Source organism: Dipodomys merriami, unplaced genomic scaffold, assembly GCF_024711535.1.
Source record: "Dipodomys merriami isolate MVZ:Mamm:240054 unplaced genomic scaffold, mDipMer1.0.p SCAF_3, whole genome shotgun sequence".
NCBI classification, from domain to species: Eukaryota; Metazoa; Chordata; class Mammalia; order Rodentia; family Heteromyidae; genus Dipodomys; species Dipodomys merriami.
The window spans coordinates 106,429,190-106,451,583 of NW_027204492.1; the positions used below are offsets into that span (position 1 = coordinate 106,429,190).

The 22,394-nt window shown below is 42.6% G+C and overlaps 1 protein-coding gene across 3 annotated transcripts; it reads right to left on the bottom strand.

Moving 5' to 3' along the window:
• Window positions 1-1,750: 1,750 nt before the first annotated feature.
• Window positions 1,751-21,068, bottom strand: Prdx4 (peroxiredoxin 4). Of its 3 annotated transcripts, none has more exons than XM_070040715.1 (7): window positions 20,694-21,068; window positions 10,941-11,058; window positions 8,200-8,316; window positions 5,996-6,118; window positions 4,896-5,026; window positions 3,147-3,181; window positions 1,751-1,860 (listed from the first exon to the last, which is right to left on the bottom strand). In XM_070040715.1, the coding sequence occupies exons 1-7, from the start codon at window positions 20,896-20,898 to the stop codon at window positions 1,810-1,812; spliced, it is 780 nt and encodes a 259-aa protein (XP_069896816.1). In that variant the 5' UTR covers window positions 20,899-21,068; the 3' UTR covers window positions 1,751-1,809. The 3 variants fall into 3 exon arrangements, with proteins under 3 accessions (XP_069896816.1, XP_069896817.1, XP_069896814.1); XM_070040716.1 differs by lacking the exon at window positions 20,694-21,068 and adding an exon at window positions 16,050-16,381; XM_070040713.1 differs by lacking the exons at window positions 1,751-1,860; window positions 20,694-21,068 and adding exons at window positions 1,914-2,159; window positions 16,050-16,378.
• Between the last annotated feature and the right edge of the window lie 1,326 nt (window positions 21,069-22,394).

Here is a 22,394-nt window from a genome sequence, read left to right on the forward strand (position 1 = left end):
GGCAAAAGCTAGAGCCTTTCTAAAAATAGAGCAAAAATGTGTGCAGGGACGCTCATCTGTAATCCTAGTGACAGTACAGTGGAGAGTTCAAGGCCTCCTTGAGCTACAGGAGACCCTGTCTTAAAACACATAGTCTGGCAGCACCAGTTGCTCATGCCTATACTCCCAGCTTCTCAAGAGGCTGAAATCTGAAGATCATAGCCTGAAGCCAGCCTGGGCAGGAAAGTCCCATGAGACTCTTATATCCAATTAACTATATAAAGCCAGAAGTGGAATTTTGGCTCAAGTGGTAGTGCTTGCTTTCAGCAAATGCTCAGGGACTGCATCCAACTCCTGAGTTCAAGCCCCAGGATAGATAGAAAACAAAACCCAAATACCTCCCGCAAAATTTGGGGAAATCTGTCCTTTAGTAACCACAGTTGCTTCTAGATGAAATTACTGTCATGAAATGATTTTGATCTGTGCAGTATCTGAAGCAAACTTGGGGGTAATTTAGTTCAGCATGCTCTTTTCTGGACACGCAGTATATTTGAGAAGCAGTGCTGCTTCTCCATACCTGAGGTCTCACCTTGTCTGTAATGAGGTAGTCCTGAGAGTTGGGTAGAGGATTAGTATTTTATCTTGTTTTCTTGTCCATGAATGGAGGATGCTGTTGGGCACTAGTGGCTCATGCTTATTATCACAGCTGCTCATGTGGCTCAGGTCCGATTGTTGCTTGAAACTAGCTTGGGCAGACAAATCTGGGATACTTTTTTTTTAGGTCCTAGGGCTTGAATTTAGGACTTGGCTGGGGCACCGTCCCCAAACTTGTTTGCTCAAGGCTAGAGCTCTACCACTTTGAGCCACAGCTCCACTTCTGGTTTTCTGGTGGTTATTGGAGATAAGCCTCTCACAGACTTTTCTGCCCGGACTGGCTCTGAACCCTGATCCTCAGATCTCAGCTTGCTGAGTAGCTAGGATTACATTTGGGAGCCACTGCAGGACTCATGAATCTTTTTAACCAGTAAAAAGCTGTGAGCTGTGGCTCAAGTGGAAGAGCAACAACCTTTAGAAAAAAGCTAAGAGAAAGCTCAAGGACCCAAGTTCAAATCCTAGTACCGCTATAATCACACAAAGCTAAGCAATGGTGTGAGACTCTGACTTCAAGCCCCAATCCATGCTCATGTCAGGCGCCAGTAGCTTTGCACCAGTAATCCAACTCAGGAGGTTGAGATCTATGGATTGTGATTCAAAGACAGCCCAAGCAGGAAAATCTAAACACAGAAGCAGCCAAAAGTAGAGCTGTGGCCCAACTGGTATATTGCTATCCTGGGACAGCCCTTAGGCCCTGAGTTCAAATCCCAGGACTGGCAAAAAAAATTAAACATATAACCTGCTATTTATCAATTTGGTACAAGTTGAAATGGGCTAGATAGTGTGACACTGCAAAGAACTATGGAAAGGGACTTTGGTTACTTGTTCTTTACTGCTACCCTCAGAGGTTGGGAGGGGTGAGCCACAGTGCCGAGTTAACAGCTCAGAAGGGTCTTGCCTCACTCCTGGGTGTGTACCTGACCTACAATCCATCTATTTTAGGCCTGCCATCATTGCTTTGATGACAGGTGGATGTGTGTGGCACCAACAGTAATCCTGTTCTTAACTCCCAAGTAACAGCTTTTTTTTTGTAGTTGCTTGTTTATTGACATATCTTGAGTATTAAACATCTTTGGATTATGACATGCATTTACATATTCAAGAAATTGCTACTACATAGCAATGTGGTACTCTTTATTGAGAACTTTCAAGCATGAAAACCCAATGAAGTATTTTTCAGTTTTGTTTATCAAAATACTTCAGTTTTCCAGCTGGATCTGGGATTATCTGTTAAAAACAAGAAAAACAAAATTATTCATTTAAATCCAACGTATGGGTAATTTGATATTAGTTGACACTAGTTTTGTGTTCTTAGCTAAAAAGGGTGATTTTTTTTTTTGATACCAAATTATATGTACTGAGGAAAACCTAGATTTTTCCTGACTCAGCTTTCTCCCTAATCTTGGCTATTCTGAAGGGAAAAAAATTTATTTTTTAATAAATTAACATCTGTACTCCAGCAATCCAAGATTTACTTACAGCTCTTCTCTTGGCCACCAGGCTTTCATGGCATCTTCAGGTTTGATCTAGTTAAATAAACACATTGGTAGCAAGGCTACAGATGTTAATGTATTTTAAAATCCTTTGCTGATTAAATGATGGTATGGCACCATAACCTGAACAGGGCATAGTGTGTTGAATAAGGATTTATTAAGTGAATTTGGGGGGGGAGGGTTCTAAGAAGCAATATTTTAATTTAAAGCTTCCAATTTTAAAAAAAATCAAGTATTACCTTCAATAAACTTAATGAATACTCTGAAATTAAAAGTGCTCCTAGCTGGGTGCTGGTGGCTCATGCCTGCAATCCTAGCTACTCAGGAGGCTGAGATCTGAGCATCACAGTTCCAAGCCAGTCCAGGCAGGAAATCCCCTGAGATTCTTTATCTCCAATTAACCACCAGAAAACTGGAAGTAGAGCTGTGGCTCAAAGTAGTAGAACACTAGCCTTGTGCAAAGGAGCTCAGAGATAGTGCCCAGAGGACCTGAGTTCAAGCCTATGACCAAAACCAAACACCAAGTGCTCCTTCATGTTGGGCGCTGTCGGCTCACAACTGTCATCCTAGCTACCAGAAGACTGAAATCTGAGGATCTCAGTTTAAAGCCAGCCCGAGCAGGAAAAGCCGTGAGATTCTTCTCTCCAATTAACTACCTAAAAACTGAAAGTGGAGTTGTGGCTCAAAGTGGCAGAGTGCTAGCCTTGAGCCAAAAAGCAAAATTTACATCATTTGGTTCCCTTGGTTCTTAGACTTTCAGACTCAGAAGAAATTATAACACTGAGTTTTTCTTTTTAAATAGTGCATTCCTCTAGATACTTAAGCCTACATTTTGCTTTCTCTGGTTTTAGCTACACTTCCTAAAGTTCAAAATGTCTGTATTCTATAATTTGTGCTCAGCAGTGTTTACTTCCTTTAGGGAATCGGGGCAGTTTATAGAAGGACAGGACAGACTATCCTAAGGTTAGCATATGTTTTGGACCCAGCCATGCCTTTAACAAGAACATCAAGATGACTTACGGTCTCACTACCAGGTTTCCATCCAGCAGGGCACACTAAAGGAAACAAAATAGGCAAAGGACAGTTTAAAAAGTTTAGCTTTCTTTAGCAACTCCTACACTTGTTTCCATATGAAAATGAAATAGAATATGTTAACAAGAATATGTTGAGAGGAATAAACTCCTGACTTCTCTGTTTGCCTGCTCAGACTAGGGGATTTGTCAGGCAGTTTACTAAAAGGCAGCTCCTTGGTTTTCACTGAAATTTTTTCATTATTATAAAGGTGACATGCAGAGGGGTTACGATTACATAAGTCAGATAAAGAGTATATTTTCTTTTTGGACAATGCCATCTCTTTTCTTGCTTCTAGTTTCATTTTTACTATGTTTAGTTATTGAATGTGACTCTAAGATAGTTGGAACTTTGGAGGTCTGGCAAAAGTTCCTCTGAATTTAAGAAAACTTCCACTAAGCTTATCAGTCTTCTATCCTGTAGTGTTTTGTACTAATGTCATGATTTGTTGTTTGTAAGAGGACTTTAGGAAGTTCCTTGACTCAAGGACTGAATTATGTTTGTTGTTGGTGATTGTTGGGCTTGAACTCAGGCCTGGGCACTGGCTGTCCCTGAGTTTTTTGGCTCAGGGTTAGTACTCTACCAACTCTAAGCCACAGCTCCATTTCTGGTTTTTGGGTGGTTAATTAGAGAAAAAGAGTCTCATGACCTTTCCTGACTGACTGGCTTTGAACCATGATCCTTAGATCTCAGCCTCCAGAGCAGTTAGAATTACAGGCATGAGCCACCAGTGCTTGGCCTGAATTGCATTGGGGGGGGGGGCGGTTGTGGGTCTTGAACTCTGGGCCTAGGTGCTGTTTCTCAGCTCTTCAGCTCAAGACTAGCACTCTAACACTTGAGCCACAGCACCACTTCTGGTTTTCTGGTGGTTTATTGGAGATAAGACTCTCGTGGACTTTCTTGCCCCGGCTGGCTTTGAACTGAAATCCTCAGATCTCAGCCTCCTCAGCAGCTAGGATTATAGGCGTGAGCCACCAATGCCTGACTCTGAATTACATTTTTAAAGGAACATATAACATGTTCTATTTTTAGCTCCATTACTGTTAAAACTTGGAAAGGATGAACTGATACGATTACCAATGTAGTATTGGATCATCCAGAGTATTACATTATTAAAAAAAGCTAAATTTAAAACTATAAACATATAAGCATAGTCTACATTATTAAAATATTGCCATATGGCACATTTCAAGTGTGCAGAAATATAATTTGAAAAATTGTACCAACAGAAACTGCATTTATCCAAAAACACTATGCAAATGATTATTTTTGCACCTTACTAAGTAAGTAGAATATACTAGTGATATTTTGTTTAAAACCCTGTAAATAAGCTGGGTGATGGTGGCTTGCACCTGCAATCTTAGATACTCAAGAGGCTGAGATCTTAGGATCATGTTGCAAAGACAGCTGGGGAAGGAAACTCTGATCTTCGATTAACTACCCCAAAACTGAAAGTAGAACTGTGGCTCAAAGTGGTAGAGCACTAGCCTTGAGCAAAAAGAGCTCAGGGATGGTGCTCAGGCCCTAAGTTCAAGCCCCATGGCTGACAAAAACCAAAAACTCTCCTAGGTAAATAATAATTTGGTCTGCTAAAGGAAGTAAAAGACTTTAGAAACCATACAAATTATTGTTAGGGTAAGAAACCAAACTCTCGTCTCTCACATAGAGAAAACCAAAAGTTTTTAATGGGCAATGTACCTTCTCCATGCTTGTCGGTGTATTGAAATGCTTGAACCAAACGCAGTGTCTCATCCACTGATCTCCCCACTGGAAGATCATTCAGAGTAATCTGTCTTAGGAACCCTTTGTCATCAATAATAAAGAGACCTCTGTGAAACACAAGAATGGTCTTAGTTACCATGAGTACTGTACTGGATAATGTGAATTCCCTTGCCATCTACACAGAAGGATGTTATCAAAAACAAACATTACCCACCTGGTCACCCACTCTGCTGGTACACACACATGCATACATACATTCACTCCTCCCTTCAACTATAATATAATTTGGGATTGTCACTGTTAAAAGGATAGCTCTGAACAAAATCTGCAATTAACTATGAAATCTACTGTAGTATTTATAGCTGCTTAAGATAATCTGATAATTTGCAGATACTACTTTTTTTTTCTTTTTTTTTGTGCCAGGACTGGGGCTTGAACTCAGAGCCCGGGTGCTGTCCCTGAGCACTCTTCCACTTGAGCCACAGCTCTGCTTCCCGTATACAATACTTTGAAAATATAAAAGAAAATACTGAATTAAATAAAGTAGCTCATACACTATTAGATGATATTACATGGTCACTGTTCCACAACCTTTTTATGCCAAAATTGCCTTTTTTTTGGTCAAAGAATGCAACTAGCAGTAACAATTGCCATGTAAGACACTACCTTAGTTTACCCACTCCAAAGACACAGGTTTGTTAAATATTGTATTTGCATTTAGAAAACCAATTAGTGGATTCATTCTGGGGAAAAAAAGGTAAAAAGTCTGTTCTCTGTCATTAATTATATAATTAGCGAAGTTCACAGAATTCTGAATCAGTCTCTTTTATCTGTGAAAAAACAGGATTGGCCTAAAACCTCTAAATTAACCTTCCCGCTCTAACAGTATTTGTCAGTAACACAGTTTAAGTAGGGCACTCACTAGTTATTTTTATTAAAGAGTGCCTAGCATTTCTGTAAACAGAGCAACATAATATTTCTTGACTAAAACTTGTATCTTCAAACTCATAATGTCTACTTCTAAGAGAATTATAAATGTACTTCTATTTTTCAAAATGTAAACCATTGTAAGGTACCTAAGAGTATGGCCTGCTTCCTCGAGATAAACACCATAGTCCTTTGAGATCTGATGGGTCAGGTCTGAAAGAAGTGGGATCTTTATGGACCCCAGTCCTCCTTGTTTACGAGGGGTATTAATCCTGTAACAAACAGAACACTTCTCAGAGCTAAGCAAATAGCAATATTAAAGCAGTTAGCATTCATTCCCTGTATATGCATATGTGCACATTTGAACACATATTTTAAAACATCTAGTATGCCGTTTTCTTGCATTTTCTCATCAATGAATTCTTAAGCTTTATTAAACTTGATATATAAAACACATGTCTAGTGTACAGACATACTATACCAGTCTCTACAATAGTTGTTAAAACTGCATTTTTCTTTTAGAAACACAGCTGGAAATATCCTTGTAGTCTCATCTTTGTATACTTGTTAATTTCTACAATCAAAGAATGTACACAACTACAAACACAATCTTAGAACTGAACACAAAAGCTGTACCCTGTAGCTCATGCCTATTACCCCTAGTTCCTCTGGAGGCTGAGACTGGGAAGATTACAGTTCAAATCCAGCTTGGGTAGAAAAGTCCATGAGATTTAATCTCTAGCAAAAAGCCACACTGAAGGTGTGGCTGAAGTGGTAGAGCTCCAGCTGTGAGCAAATAAGCTGAGCAAGAGTACAAGGCCTGGAGTTCAAGTTCCAGTACTGGCATACAGATAAACATATACATAGAGACTGATTATAAAACAAAGCCTGAGAGATAGGCAGAACTCAACTGGAGGACCTTTTACTATTTGAGGAGACAAAAAATACAAAGTCCACATGAATTAGTGAAGGAAGTTATAAACCAGATACATCAGTCCTCAGACTTAAGTTTTCTGTAACTTGAAACCACAGAGATTGTGGACCAGTTCTCTATAGGAGGGAACTGCCTGCCCTAGCAGCAAGCAGAGAAATACTGTTGCACAGGTCTCCTGCCCCAGTTCGGACACTAAGCTGAATGGTCCACTTTGGTAGGAAACTTAGCCAGATGAGACTATATCCTCATATTGTGCAGGGTGACATTTTCATCTTTAATTCATATTACAACTAATTAGAACATCTTTTCTGGATGAAAAATTATTTCTGTGCCTGTAGAGGCTCGAACTCAAGGCCTCATGTGCTTGCTTAGTTTTCTAGCTCAAGGCTGGTGGATTACTGGTTTTTTTTTTTTTAAATTTTTTTTTTTTTGGGTCCGGTCGGCCTGAACTCTGGGCCTGGACGCTGTCCCTCAGCTCTTCAGCTCAAGGCTAGCACTCTACCACTTGAGCCACAGCGCCACTTCCGGCTTTTTTCTTTTTGCTTATGTGGTGCTGAGGAATCGAACCCAGGGCCTCATGCATGCAAGGCAAGCGCTCTACCACTGAGCCACCTTCCCAGCCCCGATTACTGGGTTTTTATTGCTTAGTTGGAGATAGTTTCTCAGATTTTTTTTTTTGTGCAGGCTGGCTTCAAACTGTGATCCTCAGATCTCAGCCACTGAAGTAGCTAAGGTTATAGGCATGAACCACTGACATCTGGCATGATGAATACATTCTTAATAAAGTTAAAAATTGCTTCTTGCTGTGCACCGGTGGCTCACGCCTGTAATCCTAGCTATTTAGGTGGCTGAGATCTGAGGATCACGGTTCAAAGCCACCCCAGGCAAGAAAGTCTGTGAGACTCACTGCCAGTAAACCACTAGAAAACTGGAAGTGGAGCTGTGGTTCAAGCAGTAGAGCGCTTGCCTTGAGCTGAAGAGCCCAGGGACAGCGCCCAAGTCCAGAGTTCAAGTCCCACGACCACCAAAAAAACAAATTGCCTCTTGAATTTTTAGCATATGTGTTGCTAAAGTGACAACTTTATTGTTTCTTTCTGTTGTGTGTATGCTAGTAGTTAGGGCTTGAATTAAGGGCCCTGTACTATGGCTTGGCTTTCTTGCTCATGGCTGATGCTCTACCACTTGAGCCACACCTTGCATTTATTTCTTTCTGAAATTATAAAAGGTACTACAAATTTTTTCTACCACACCAGAGAACTGTGTAACACAAAAATGGTGTATTTTGAAGACTTTTTTTTCTCCCGGCTAATGTGATTCAGTTGATCATCATAATATTGACATCTTAAGAGTTATCTGGCCCATACTCTAAGAGTAAAGACATTCTTTTTTTTTCTATAAAGTTAAATGTGAAATACTGACCAGGCAAGGTGGGTAAACTGTGAATCGACAGAGCATGCCACCACTTCAGTATTTATGGATTTGAATTCTTCAATTCGGTCACCGAAAGCGTTAATTTCAGTTGGACACACAAATGTACTGAAAGTTAAAAGAAAAGTCAGTATTCTCATAATAAGCATATACTAAAGTATCAAATGACTTAATTTTACAGACAGCTTTATAATATTATAAAACTGGGCTCTGGTAGTCCACATCTGTAATCCTAGCTACTCAGGAGGCTGAGATCTGAGGATTGCAGTTCAAAGCCAGCCTGGGCAGAAAAGTCTGTGAGACTCTTACCTCCAATTAACCACCAGTAAACCTAAAGTGGCGCTATGGCTCAAAGTGGTAAAGCCTTAGCTTTGAGAGAAAAATCTCAGAGATATGCCCAGGCCTTGAGTTAAAGCCCCATGAGTGACAACAAAACAATAAAGAATGTTATAGATGGGCCTTCTCAAGATGAAATAGTCTATAAACGGCTGTCATTTGATCGAATATTCAATGAAGAAAATTGTTATCTCAATTGTATCTTTTTTTGTTAATCACAGGGCCTGGGTACTCTCCATGAGCTCTTTTTTTGCTTAAGGCTAGTGCTCTACCAGTTAGAGCCACAGAGCCACTTCTGGTTTTCTGGTGGTTAACTGGAGAAGTCTCATAGACGTTCCTGCCCAGGCTGGCTTTGAACCCCAACCTTGGATCTCAGCTTCCTGAGTAGGATTACAGGAGTGAGTCATCGGCACTGGGCCATTTCATTTTTTACACTGCTAGACCAACTCCTTAAGCTAGATGGATCAAAGTGTATTTTGGAGTTGAGGCAATATTCTCCATCCCACCTCTATCCCCCCCCCCCTCCATCCTTTCTATGTAGGTCCTCTTCCAACGTGTTTCCGTCCTGTGCAGCCATCAGTTTTAAAACCTCAATATCTACCCATTGTCAGAAGGGCATGTTGAGAGAGTATTACTGAGAGATATTTTTCAAACCATGATAGGAATGCCTTAAGTGAATCTAGTATGTTCTAAACATTTCAGCAAGTGAAACAGAAACTACGAAAATACAGTGTACATGGAGTGAGCTAGCCAAATATAATTGCATACAAGTGCATGTTTGTGTCTAGTAGTGAGAGTCAAAATATTTGATCACCTTTACTTGAAGCTGGTTTTTGCTCTAGAGTATGCTGAAAGGGACCACTTGGGAAGGAAGCTGGGAAAGTGTCCATTACCACAATTACTAGTATGGAAACCTTTTTAACAAAGAGCATGGCTGTGCTTGGGCACATAGCCATGTGTGCTGCCCTATATATGTGTGTATATGTGTATTGGGTGGCAATGAAAAATATATTTCCTACTGTGGGTTATGGCAAAATAATTACGAAATTCATAGAGGGTCCTACCAGAGTCCAATATATTCAGGTGTTCAGGGACAGCACTGCTACATTCAAGCAGAGTTGTATTCTAGGATTTGGTGCTATATTTCATTTTTAAAAAGATTTCATTTTTAAAAATAGCAATAGTTTCTGCCTTTCCTCGGACTACTCAAGAAATGCTACCTAGAGACACATTTATCCAAGTTGATCTGAAAGATAACTTGGATTAGTTTCAGTGTGCCTTACCTATTATGGAATTAGTTTTTAAATAACACTGGGGAAATGTTTTCTTTCTACTTTATACCAACTTTGAAAACATGGAGTGTCATATATTTAACACATGTATTAACTTTCTGATATTTTTTGTCAGTTAGGAGGATTGAACTTGGGACCTGGGTGCTGTCCCTGAGCTCTTTTTGCTCAAGGATACCTCTCTACCACTTGAGCCACAGTGCCACTTCCGGTTTTCTGGTGGTTTATTGGAGATAAGAGTTTCATGGACTTTCCTGCCCGGGCTGGCTTTGAACCATGATAAAGTCCTTGATGTGCATAGAGCTACAATTTATTTTGAGTCAACTTTCTAACCCTCTATAAACATGGTCATTGTTAGTTTTAAAGAAAAAAACCCACAATAACCATACTAGTAGGCATTTTATTTTCAGGAAAATGTTCAAATATCAGGAGAGCAACACAAAGCCAAACAAAAAATTACATCAAACAAGCTGGGCACCACTGGCTCACACCTGTAATCCTAGCTACTCAGGAGGCTGAGATCTGAGGATCACGGTTCAAAGCCAGCCCTGGTAGAAAAGTCCATGAGACTCATCTCCAATTAACCACCAGAAATCTGGAAGTGGTGCTGTGGCTCAAGTGGTAGAGCGCTAACCTTGAGCTGAAGAGCTCAGGGACAGTGCCCAGGTCCAGAGTTCAAGCCACAAGACTGGCAAAACAAAAACAACAGCAAAAACCCTAATCATATTTCATTGGATGCCAGTATTCCCAGCTACGTGGAAGACTGAAATTCTTGAGATTGTGTTTTGAGGTCACTCTGAGTAAACACATTTTTGAGACTCCGTCTCAATGAAGAGCTGGACATGGTGGTGTGTTCCTGTTGTTCTGGTTATAAGGAAGTCTAACATGTGGATCACACCCATGCACCTATGCAGGAAGCCAGACTCTACCTCAAAAATAACCAGCAAGGATCAGATCAGGGCTGGAGGTGTGGCTCAGCCCTGTCTAGCATGTGTGAAGTCCAGTTCAAACCTCAGTAATGCCCTTTTTTTCCTGTCATTTGATATTCTTAATAGTGAGTGATAAAGATTGAGGTTTTATAGGTTGCTATTTACATGTACTACTTACAAATCAAGTGGGTAGAAGAAAAACACCAAATATTTCCCGCGGTAATCAGTCAATTTCAGCTCCTTGAATTCTCCATCGATCACAGCAGTTCCTTCCCAATAAGGTGCTGGCTTGGAAACTAAAAGAAAATGACATGGTGTTTGTAATACTGAGAAAACAGGTGGGATGACAAGGACATCTTTAGAAACGTCACTAGAAATTAGGGCTTCTAAACCTTTGGATCTCCCTTGGCAGTCTGGCGATACAGACCTCTTAAAACATAGTGCTATTGAACGCATAAAATACATGGAATTACAAAGAAAACCAACTATAATGAAAACCCAGCATCAAAGTATTCAAAAAAACTGTTTATAGAGTAAAATGTGCCCTTTTATTAACACTTTAAAGCCGCAAGATCTGTTCGTGACTGTAGCTATCAAAGAGGACAATGAGTGCACACGCTATTTCAGAGTAACTGCAACAGCCACTGACATAGTACGAATGAAGAAAGACTCCACTCGCAATGAGTACAGGCAAGTACTGCTGATGGCCAGAACTGGAAAGGCTACATTTCAGCTGGAGATTAGAGAAAATTAAAGTTTTTTTTTTTTTTCTGAAGCAGAGATAGACTGGCTTTAATATCTACTTAATTTTAAAAAATTGTTATAAAGGTGATATACAGTTATAAAGGTGATATACAGAGGAGTTACAGTTACATAAGTCAAAGTGTGTATTTTTTTGGACAATGTCACCCCTTCCCTTCCTCTCTCTTTCACTCAGTTTTTCCCTCCAATAAAGGTTTTTTGGAATATAAATTTTATTATTGGTATTATATTGTATACCATATATTAATTGGGTAACACATTAGGAAGACTTATTTTTCCATTCCAGGCTCTTAAACCCCCCTCTGCAGTTTGGTGATTTTTTTTTTTTGTCCATCATGGGGCTTGAACTCAGTACCTAGTGATGTCCCTGAGTTCTTTTTGCTTAAGACTAGTGCTCTAGGGCTGGGAAGGTAGCTCAGTGGTAGAGCGCTTGCCTTGCATGCCTGAGGCCCTGGGTTTGATTCCTTAGCACCACATAAGCAAAAAGAAAAAAGCCGCAAGTGGCTCTGTGGCTCAAGTGGTAGAGCGCTAGCCTTGAGCTGAAGAGCTGAGGGACAGTGCCCAGGCCCAGAGTTCAGGCCCCACGACCGGGGGGGGGGGGGGGGAGGGAGAAACTAGTGCGCTTCCATTTTGAGCCACAGCACCACTTCTGTGTTTGTTTTTTTTTGGTCAGTCATGAGGCTTGAACTCTGGGCCTGGGCACTGTCCCTGAGCTCTTCAGCTCAAGGTGAGTACTCTACCACTTGAGCCACAGTGCCACTTCTGGTTTTCTGGTGCTTAATTGGAGATAGGAGTCTCATAGGGGAATTTTCTGCCCCAGCTGACTTTGAACTGCAATCCTCGAATCTCAGCCTCCAGAGTAGAAAGGAGTATAGGCAGAAGCTACTGGTGCCCGGCTGCCCCCTACTGGACACTTCACTCCAGCCCCTCTGTATCAACTTCGTGCATTTCAAATAATTAGATGTTCATCTCTCTACAGGCAGTCCTCCAAATGTACTAACATTTTCCAGCTTCTCACATACACAGGGAGGATTTAGCTGCATTGGAGGAGGAGGAGGTGTGAAAATACTTAAGGGAAGAAGGGAATGGTTCCAGATCGTGGTACTGTTTTGTTGTTGCCAGTACTGCGCCTTGAACTCTAGACTCCTTCAACTCCTTTTGCTCAAGGCTAGCATTCTACCACTTGAGATAACAGCATCAGTCTGGCCTCTTCTGTGGTTCATTGGAGCTGAGTCTCATGGTCTTTCCTGCTGAGGCTGGCTTCGAACTGTGATCCTCATATCTCAACCTTCTGAGTAGCTAGGATTACGGGCATGAGCCACTGACATCCAGCTATGGGACAGTTTTTCTAAAAGGCCTGTAAAAGGAGACTCTCTTGAATAGGTTTTAAGTGACCTGATGGGAACTAAATAGTGCTGCTCTCTTGCAAAGACATACAGTAACTCTAGCCAGCACAATGTTCTTTTATGCTGTTAACACATTTGGATGTCACTTTACACTTTCAGAAGCATTATATACATACATTGAGGTCAGTGTCTGCTCCCAAGTTTGACTAGGGGTCCTAGAAAGTATGGGTAATGGTTTTATATAACAGCCAGTATGGTTGCTTTACGAAGAGACTGATGATGAACTTCTCTGTGAAGTTAACATATAATGTAATTACTTACCTGGAGCCAGAAACATATAAATAATCCTGATGTGATTAGGAAAAGGCAAGGGGTACTGATATATTGATATGTGTGTGTGTGTGTGTGTATATATATATACACACACACACACACACACACACACACATGCGTGTTATATATATAATTCATATATATTACTTAAAACATTACTTTGGCAAGAGGTTATAATAATTCTAATGACCTGTTATACAAGAAGGATTTTAGCATATATGGCAAAGCATGTGGGAAAAATAAATTTTGTCCTGAAAACTAGTTTTAGAAACACTGGTTCTTGATTTAACTAGTTACTTTGCTAAGATCTATAGAGTTCTCCCAAGTTCCCCAAACAGTCCTTTATATGGATTCAAAAACAAAATGTCCTAAGTATAAATTTTATGATTAACATAAAGATTCTTCTGGAAAACGCAGAGAAGTATAATGGCTCTTTCACTTTCCTTTATAACCTCCGTTAACTACTGTTAACACTTTAGTGTATTATCTTCCAGTCTTTTTTTCCTTTTTACTAATTTGGATCATGTTGCACTTCCATTATTTTCCTTTTCTTTTTTTGGTCGGTAGTGGGGCTTGAACTCTGGGCCCTCAGCTCTTCAGCTCAAGGCTAGCACTCTACTACTTGATCCACAGCGCCACTTCTGGTTTTCTGGTGGTTTATTGGAGATAACAGTCTCATGGACTTTCCTGCCCAGGCTGGCTTCAAACTGGGATCCTCAGATCTCAGCCTCCTGAGTAGCCAGGATTACAGGTGTGAGCCACCAGCACCATACTTTTCCCATTTTTTTTAAAGGAAAAGGTAATTAGGACCAGTTTTTCATGTTATTAAAAATGATTTGCAAACATGTTTTTAAAAAATATGTTTTCGACATAACAACTTGTACTTCTCATTGTTGCAACGGGTCCACCTGTATCCTTATTTAAACGACTTGTTTTTCCCATGGGAAGGGATGGGAAGGGGAAACAAAGGAGGAGGCTATAATGCTTGATAAGAAATGTACTCATTATCTTGCCCATGTAATTGTAACCCCTCTGTACAGTATTTTCACAATAAAAAAATAAAAAAGTATGTTTTTAACATTTTACTCCTTTTAAAACTAGTGGTACAAAGAGGTTACAATTCCATGTCAGGTTATAAGAACAATGCATCTTGATCAACGTGAAACATGTTTTAATGGCTCCATGATATCCCATCTGTTGGATAAAAATTTGTGGATCGCTAGATAAATCCAATATGATATAAAAAATGTAGCAAATAACGATTTGAAAAAGTTAGTTGCCAAAGGGAAATATTTCTATCATTTTAACTTCCAAAAGCAATTTTGAAGGTTTTTTTCCCCCCCAGAGCAAACATATAATGCCCATAAACACCTAACTGGCTGCCATATTTCAACACATCTTACCAGGTAATTAAAAACAATGGAGCCTGAAAACTAAGATGATTTAAAAAAAATTAAGACTGGCATAGTAAAAGCGAAAAATCCAAAGTAGGTGGGCTTTGGTGGCTTCTATAATCCTAGCTACTCAGGAAACAGAACTGAGACTCCTGCCAGCCAAGGCAGATCAACTCTAGAGGCTTTTATCCCCCCAAATAATCAGCAAAGCAACAAAACATAACTGGAACTGTAGATGTGGCTCAAGTGGTAGAACAGCAGGTGGGAATTGGAAAAGCAAATGGAGAGTGCAAGGCGCTGAGTTCAAGTCCCTGGACCAGTACTTCTCACCAAAACAACAACAAACCTAAGTACTTTTCAGTATGAAAAGACAAATTAAGAAGGCAAAATAGTTTTCCTCATGTATCACTTCCACCCCATCATAAGCCGTAACAACATCCCATTTATTTCTGGGGATTCATAACTGTGAAGGATTACCTTTGCCATTGAATATTAGCACAGAGTGTGCTCTAACAACTACAGAAGCCAAATACAGCCGTACAGAATGTCACACGATTCCTACGGATAGCAGGTAAGAGATAGTCTTTATCTGTAACCTCTGGTCACTGTTTTTTCACTAATTTTAACCAGATGCAATTGGTTACAACGTTCACAGTATCTACGTACTCTGACGTGTCCTTCCCGAGAGTGGCTATTAGCTTTGTACACTGGACAGGAATTTTGCACACTGAACAGGGAACGCAAATAATCAAAAGCCAAATGGGCAGGGCACAACTTTGTCACTATTTACCACCGACCCAAACTGTTCCTTTCAACCTCGTTTTTTTTCTATTTCCTGCCAAAGTACAGTTTTCTGTGAATCACAAAGAATAGCTGTTAAATATACAACTTTTAGGGAAGATGGATTTTAGTCTATTAAGATGCTACCAAAGAAGGTGAAACTTTTGAACTCCCCCCCAACATTTTGTTTAGTCACTTTTTTTTTGTTTAATCAAACTTTCTGTGAATCATTATTCAACCTATCAATGTACTTTCTTCCCTGAAAAACTGCGGGCAAAGAAACGGTAGTGCCTCAGGCACTTTCTGATACTTAAGGAAGTATTTGCTCAACATCCTCAATGCCCGCAACGGGACTGGACTCACCCACTTTCCCTCATCTGTGGCTTTTTGGGGTTACCACTACGTCTTCCAAAAATCTGATCACTGGAAACTAGCTTTTTTTTTTTTTTTGTACAATTAGAACCCTCGTTCTTCTCCCCACCAAGGAAAAAGCCAGGCTGACTCAAGGCCCGGAGGCAGCCTGGGGGATTCCGCCCAACTGCAGCGTCCGCCCCCCCCCCCGGCCCCCACCCCCCACCCCCATCCGCCTCGGTAGCATCCGAAAGCAGGGTATGCAAGTCCCGGGGTTCTCCACACACATCCCCATCCACACCCTGGGAGGGTATCACCTACTCTTGGCTTTGCTTAGGTGCACAGAGTGGTCTGAGGCAGACACTCGGGACGCCTCTCCGGGGTACACTTGTCCACCCGCGTAAAAGTGGCACTTATCTTCGCGGGTCCAGGGCCTCTCCTCAATGTCCAAGCTCTGCAGAGTTCTGGTAGGCAGCAAGAGCAGCAGCAAGAGCAGCAGTAGTTTTTGGCTCCAGCGAGGGGCCGGAGTTGTCGCGGCGAAGCTAGCCGAGGACGCCTCCATGACCACGCGAGCACAAAAACACGTCCCTACGTGCGAGCCCGCTTTCTCCCGCCGCCGGGAAGCTACGACCTCGTGCACGACGCCCGCGAGAACAAGGGCGCGGCCTCAAGAGGCCGGCTCCGCCTCGTCCCGCCCACTCAGCCCCGCCCCTCCGCCACGTGGGTGCTGCCTCCTCCTTTCCCCAGAGGGCATTTGCGCCTGCGCCTTGGGGATGGGCCTGGATGGAGCGTTGTCTTTCCCTGAGCCGGCCGCTTTGGGGCGTGGCTTCTGGCTGGCCTCGGGAGCTTTGAGTTAAGCCTTTGTTTTAGTCCACGCCCGCTTCTTCCCCAAAGTCTCACTACTGCGCATAAGCCTCTCGCCTGTAGTACTACCTACTCAAGAGGCTGGGATCTGAGGAACACGGTTCAAAGCCAGCCTAGGCAGGAAAGTCCATGGACTGCACGGTGGCTCAAAGTGGTAGAGCGCTCTCCCTGAGCACAAAGATGCCCAGGGATAGAGTTCTGGCCCTGAGTTCAAGCCCCATGACAGAAAAAAATTAAAGAAGGCTGAAACTCTCCTACATGCTTAGGAATAGCTTGGATTTTATACTTACTATACACTTTAGAAATGGGACTAATAGAGCTGCTGCCTCATTTCTACAATTCTATTCAATATTCTGATGGTCTTGCCGTGAAGCCAGCGTAGGCTACAAAATCCATAGGATTCTTATCTCAAATTAACCACCAAACGCAAAAGCCAGAAGTGGAGCTGTGGCTCAAGTGGTAGAGCAACTCTCCTCTGAGCAGAAAAAGGTAGAAAACACTGCCAGACATCGCCCAGGCCCTGAGTTCAAGCCCTGGGACCAACACACACACACACACACACACACACACACACACACACACACACACACACACACACACACACACACACACACACACACATTCAATTGGCAAACCTTAATTGTATACATGTGATACAACGGGAATGGGTAAATGAATCTATCCCACACCTCTTTTTCCTCTTTTGTGAGGTTGTGTGTGTGTGTGTGTGTGTGTGTGTGTGTGTGTTTTAATTTTTGGCTGGGGCTTGAACTCAGGTCCTGTGCACTATCCTTGAGCCTCTTTGTGGTCAAGGCTACTGCTCAACCACTTGAACCACAGCACTACTTTGGCTTTTTCTAACATCTGGCTTGGAGAGATTTTTGAAAAATTCAAGTACATATTATTTCTGAATTACCTGTTATGTTACCAGAGGCTTATGTGAGGAGGGAGGGGAGAAGGAGTTTTGACAGCATAAGAATTGTTGGTGAAAGCCAAGTTTTGGATAGCAAGAACCTAACGCACATTTACTTTTAAGTGATTTATATGAACAGTTATAACTCAGTGATTCCAACCCTTTTAAGTCCCGGGAAGACTAAAGACATGTCTATCTGTATCCAGATGACACATGTTTGTGTGTGGGTTTGTTGGTCGAGGGGTTTGAACTCTGGGCCTGGGCGCTGTCCCTCAACTTTTCAGCTCAAGGAGAGTGCTCTACCGCTTGAGCCACTGCACCACTTCTGGTTTTCTGGTGGTTTATTAGAGACAAGAGTCTCATGGACTTTCCTGCCCGGGCTGGCTTATGAACCTCGATCCTCAGATCTCAGCCTCCTGAGTAGCCTGTGAAAGGATTAAGTCATTCAAATCTGTGTTTGCCAGGTCAAGGGGAGTGGGGAGGCTCACACCTATCATCCTAGCTACTCAGGAGTGTGAGATCAGCCAGCCCAGGCAGTAAAGCACCAGAAAACGAAGTGGCGCTGTGGCTCGAGTGGTAGAGCGCTAGCCTTGAGCTGAGAGCTCGCGGGCAGCACCCAGGCCATTCTGAGCTGTTGGTTCAAGTCCCACGACTGACCAAAAAAAGAAAAAAAGAGAAAAAAAAAAGAATATTTCTCTCTCTAAATTGTCAAGTTGTTTCCAGAAAATACCGTAGCCTAACCTCTAGAGTTGTTCTACTTTTGAAAATCACTAAAAACTCCTACCCCAACCCCTTCCCTGCTTGAGGCTGCCTGCCCCCTCGCTGACAATCTTAGCCTACGCCACACGATTGTCCCGCCCACCCACGACGTTCAGTTGCATGCCCCACCCTCCAGTGACGTTTGCGTTTGCGTCGGTGCAGCTTCTCGAAGATTCTGCCTTTGTGCCTTTACTAGTCTTCTGCCCCGCCCCACCTGACCGCACTTCCGCCTTCTTCCCTTCTCACACTTCCTCCCTCTCCGTTTCACATTTCCGCTCCCTCTCACTTGCCCCGCCCTCAACACTGCTGTAGACCAATCATTTCCCATAGAGCTTGGGATTCGCTTTCAGCCCTCAGAGCTTTAAGCCCCACCCGTTGTTCCAGGTCTTTCTCTTTCCCAGCATCGCCTCCGCCCTTTAAGAGAGCATCATTTGCCCTTGAGGAGTGAGTGAGACCTGCTTGTTCTCCTTTAAGGCTCCGTGATGGCCGCCATTCTACCCCAGTTTGTGGGCGCTATGCTTCCAAATACCCTTTATGACTCTAATAGGCATGTTTTTGGAAGTGATGCTCGTATGGAAACGGACCAGCACCCCCCCCCCTTTCTAGACGTTGCTGTGGGGAAAACTGGGGAAAAAATCCTAGCTGAAGGGCCCATTTCTTCCCTTTTGGAAGGAAAAATACAGGACAAACAAGCAGTTCGGTCACTGAGGCGTCTCCGGTGTGTATTTTTGCGGGGTGGGGGCTTCGGTCATGGGGCTTGAACTCAGGGTGCTGGACTTGAGCCTGTTTTGCCCAAGGCGAGCGTTTTACCACTTGGAGCCACTGCGCCACTTCTGATTTTTAGGTGTTTAATTGGAGATAAGAGTCTCACGGACCTTCCTGCCCGGGCTGGCTTTGAACCGTGGTCTTCAGATCTCAGCCTCTCGAGTAGTTAGAATAACAGGCGTGAGCCACCAGCACCCAGCTCAGGTACGTTTTAATTCTTGCTAGTACTAGGGTTTGAACTCAGGGCTCTGAGCGTGGTAGGCAGACACTCTTATCATACCCTCCCAGGCCACAGGTGTCCATTATTGTTTTTTAAACAAACACATGAAATTGTAGCCAGGTGTGGCACCCCATACCAATAGTATCAGATTGAGGCAACCAGCACTGTTTTACCAAACGCTATTTCAAAAAACTAAAAGTCCCCCCCCCCCCGCAAAAAAAAAAAGCCATCCTAAAACTTCGTCCAAAATTCACTTTGTGGCAGCAATGGGTCTTGTACTCAAACCCTGGATCCTGTCCCCTAGCTTTTTCTGCTCAAGGTTGCTGGTGGTATATCACATGAGCCATAGCTCCACCTCCTGCATTTTTAAAATCAATTTATTTTTATATTTATTCATTTATTTTTGTGCAGGTACTGGTGCTTGAACTCAGGGCTGGGCACTATCCATTAGCTTTTCTCAAGATTGTCTTTTTTTTTTTTTTAAACTTGTTCTGGACATTTTCTCTAAGCTTGTCTGTGCTCAAGGCTAATGATCTACCATTGAGCCAGTATCACATCCTGGCTTTCTGGTGGTTAATTGGAGATAAGAATCTCATGAACTTTCCTGCCTGGGCTGGTTTCAAACCATAATCTTCAGATCTCAGCCTCCTGAGTAGCTAGAATTATAGTCATGAGCCACCAGCACCTGTCTCAGTGGTTTTCTTTTAAAATTTATTTTTATATTATATCTTTTATCAGTCATTTATTTTGTGTGGGTGCTAGGGCTTGAACTCAGAGCCTGGGTTCTGTCTTTGAGCTGCTTTGTTTAAGGTAAGTACTCTACCACTTGGGCCACAGCTCCATTTTTAGCTTTTTGGTGATTAATTGGGAGATTAGAGTACGACAGATTTTCCTGTTTGGGTTGGCTTCAAACCATGATCCTTAGATCTTGGCCTCCTGAGTAGCTAGGATTACAGGCATGTGCCCCTGCAACCTAGCCATTTTTCATCTTCTGACAATTACCCTGTTGGGTGGGAATGGCTCAGAGAAAATACACACTACACACTAGAAACGTGGGAGTAATCAGTAGTCTTCATATCCCTCACTCTTCCTTCTTTTGGAGACTTCTTACCTTTCTGATTCCCCCAGAAGCCATCCTAACCGTTTGTCTTTATTACAGATTGTCATCTCTCTGAGATTGAAATCACATAATTGGTCTTTGTTTTCCAAAGAAGCACTTCAGTTTGGTAAGTAACAATATTCCAGGTAGTCTGTTTTAGTTTCAGATTGCGTTCCTATAGTATAATTTGACTCCTTGTGACAACTCCTTGGGACAGATGTAAAATCTGCCTTTTCTAAATTCATCCCTCACCCTGTTTCTGCCCATTATATGCTCTCTTTCTACCTCCTGAACCTTAGCTTCTCTGGACAAAAGAAGGCTGAGGCAGGAAGAGTATGTTCTTACCCGTCACGCTTTCCTGCAGCTCTTCATTGTCTGGAGGTTCAGCGTTAAGAGCCCGATGGCGAGGAAGAGTTTGTTCTCTCTCCCACTCTTCCCCTTCTCCGGCCTCTTGCTCCACATGTAAGGGGACGGGAGTCCTGGGGGTTCTGAGCTGATTCACAGGGATTCGGTTCAGGCCTATACCCCGTGATCGGCTTCGGTGATCCATGGTGACTGTTGAACAAACAGCCACAAGTCTCGAATGGTAGGCCCTGAGCTGGCTCTCTTAAGTTTGGACCTGGGTAAGGAAGGTGGTGGGGAGTGTTTTTGTCCCTATACCTCTTCGCCCTAAACTGAGCTAGGATGTCCCATTTGGTAGCCTGGACTGCCCAACAAGTGGGCTCTAGTAAAGCCCCTGCCCACTGGGGCAAGTGAGCAGTTGGCCAGCTTGCAGGCACTCTGTGCCCCTCAGTTCACAGACACCCCTTGATAGCTGACATTCTGAGTGTCATATCTGCATGCATTGTGCTGTCACAATGAGATTCACCAGGAAGCTTGAGGCCCTACCCTCAAGGCACTTACCATCCAGTCGGAGCCAGTTACTTGTTAATAATACAAAACCATCAGATTCAGAGAGGTGGCAATAAACCCAGGGCATACTTTACAAGCACATGGAGCAGTAGTGCAGGGAACTACAAACCCAGAGACTTGTATCTCCAATGAACCACCAAAAAATTGGAAGTAGTGCTGTGGCTCAAAGTGGAGAGGGCTAGCTCAGTAAAAGAGCTCAGGGACAGTGCCCAGACCCTGAGTTCAAGCCTCATGGCCAACAAAAAAACAGACAAAAAAAAAGGTTGAGGAGTGAGCCTTTCCAGGTTCAGATCTGAGCTCTTGGTGTGTATAGTTCTTGAAGTTAAGAAAAAGTTAACCTCTCTGAGCCTCAGTTTTTTGCTTGCACACATAGAAAGCTGTAATATTTTCCACATGTTGTAAAATGGAGATAGGATAAATGTAAAGCTCAACTTTGAACGTGGGTCAGATTTTAGGGATTCAATTCTAATAAGCGTAACAAAAGTGATGTTTTGTGGCCTCTGCGGCAAGGTGATTAGGATAGTTTTTGTCTTTCTTGTGCTTGAATTATTCTGGACAGAAGATTTTGTCTTATTTATTTATTGCCAGTCTTGGGGCTTGAACTCAGGACCTGGGTGCTGTCCTGGAGCTTATTTTGCTCAAGGATGGCACTCTACCATTTTGAGCCACAGCTCCACTTCAGCTTTTTTGGTTGAAAGGTAGTTAGAGATAAGAATCTCATGGACTTTCCTGTGTAGGCTGGCTATGAACCATGATCCTTAGATCTCAGCCTACTGCGTAGCTAGGATTCTAATTGTGGGCCACTGGTTCCTGGCTTGTCGAATTTTTTTTTTTTGGGGGGGGTCTGGTCGTGGACCTGAACTCTGGGCCTAGGCGCTGTCCCTCAGCTCTTCAGCTCAAGGCTAGCGCTCTACCACTTGAGCCACAGTGCCACTTCCGGCTTTTTTTGTTTTGCTTATGTGGTGCTGAGGAATCGAACCCAGGGCCTCAAGCATGCAAGGCAAGCGCTCTACCACTGAGCCACCTTCCCAGCCCCTTGTCAAAATTTTTATTGTGATAAAATTCACAAAACATAGTTTTTCTTTTTTCAGAGTATGTCAATTAGTGGTTATTAGTATAATCATAATGGTGTAC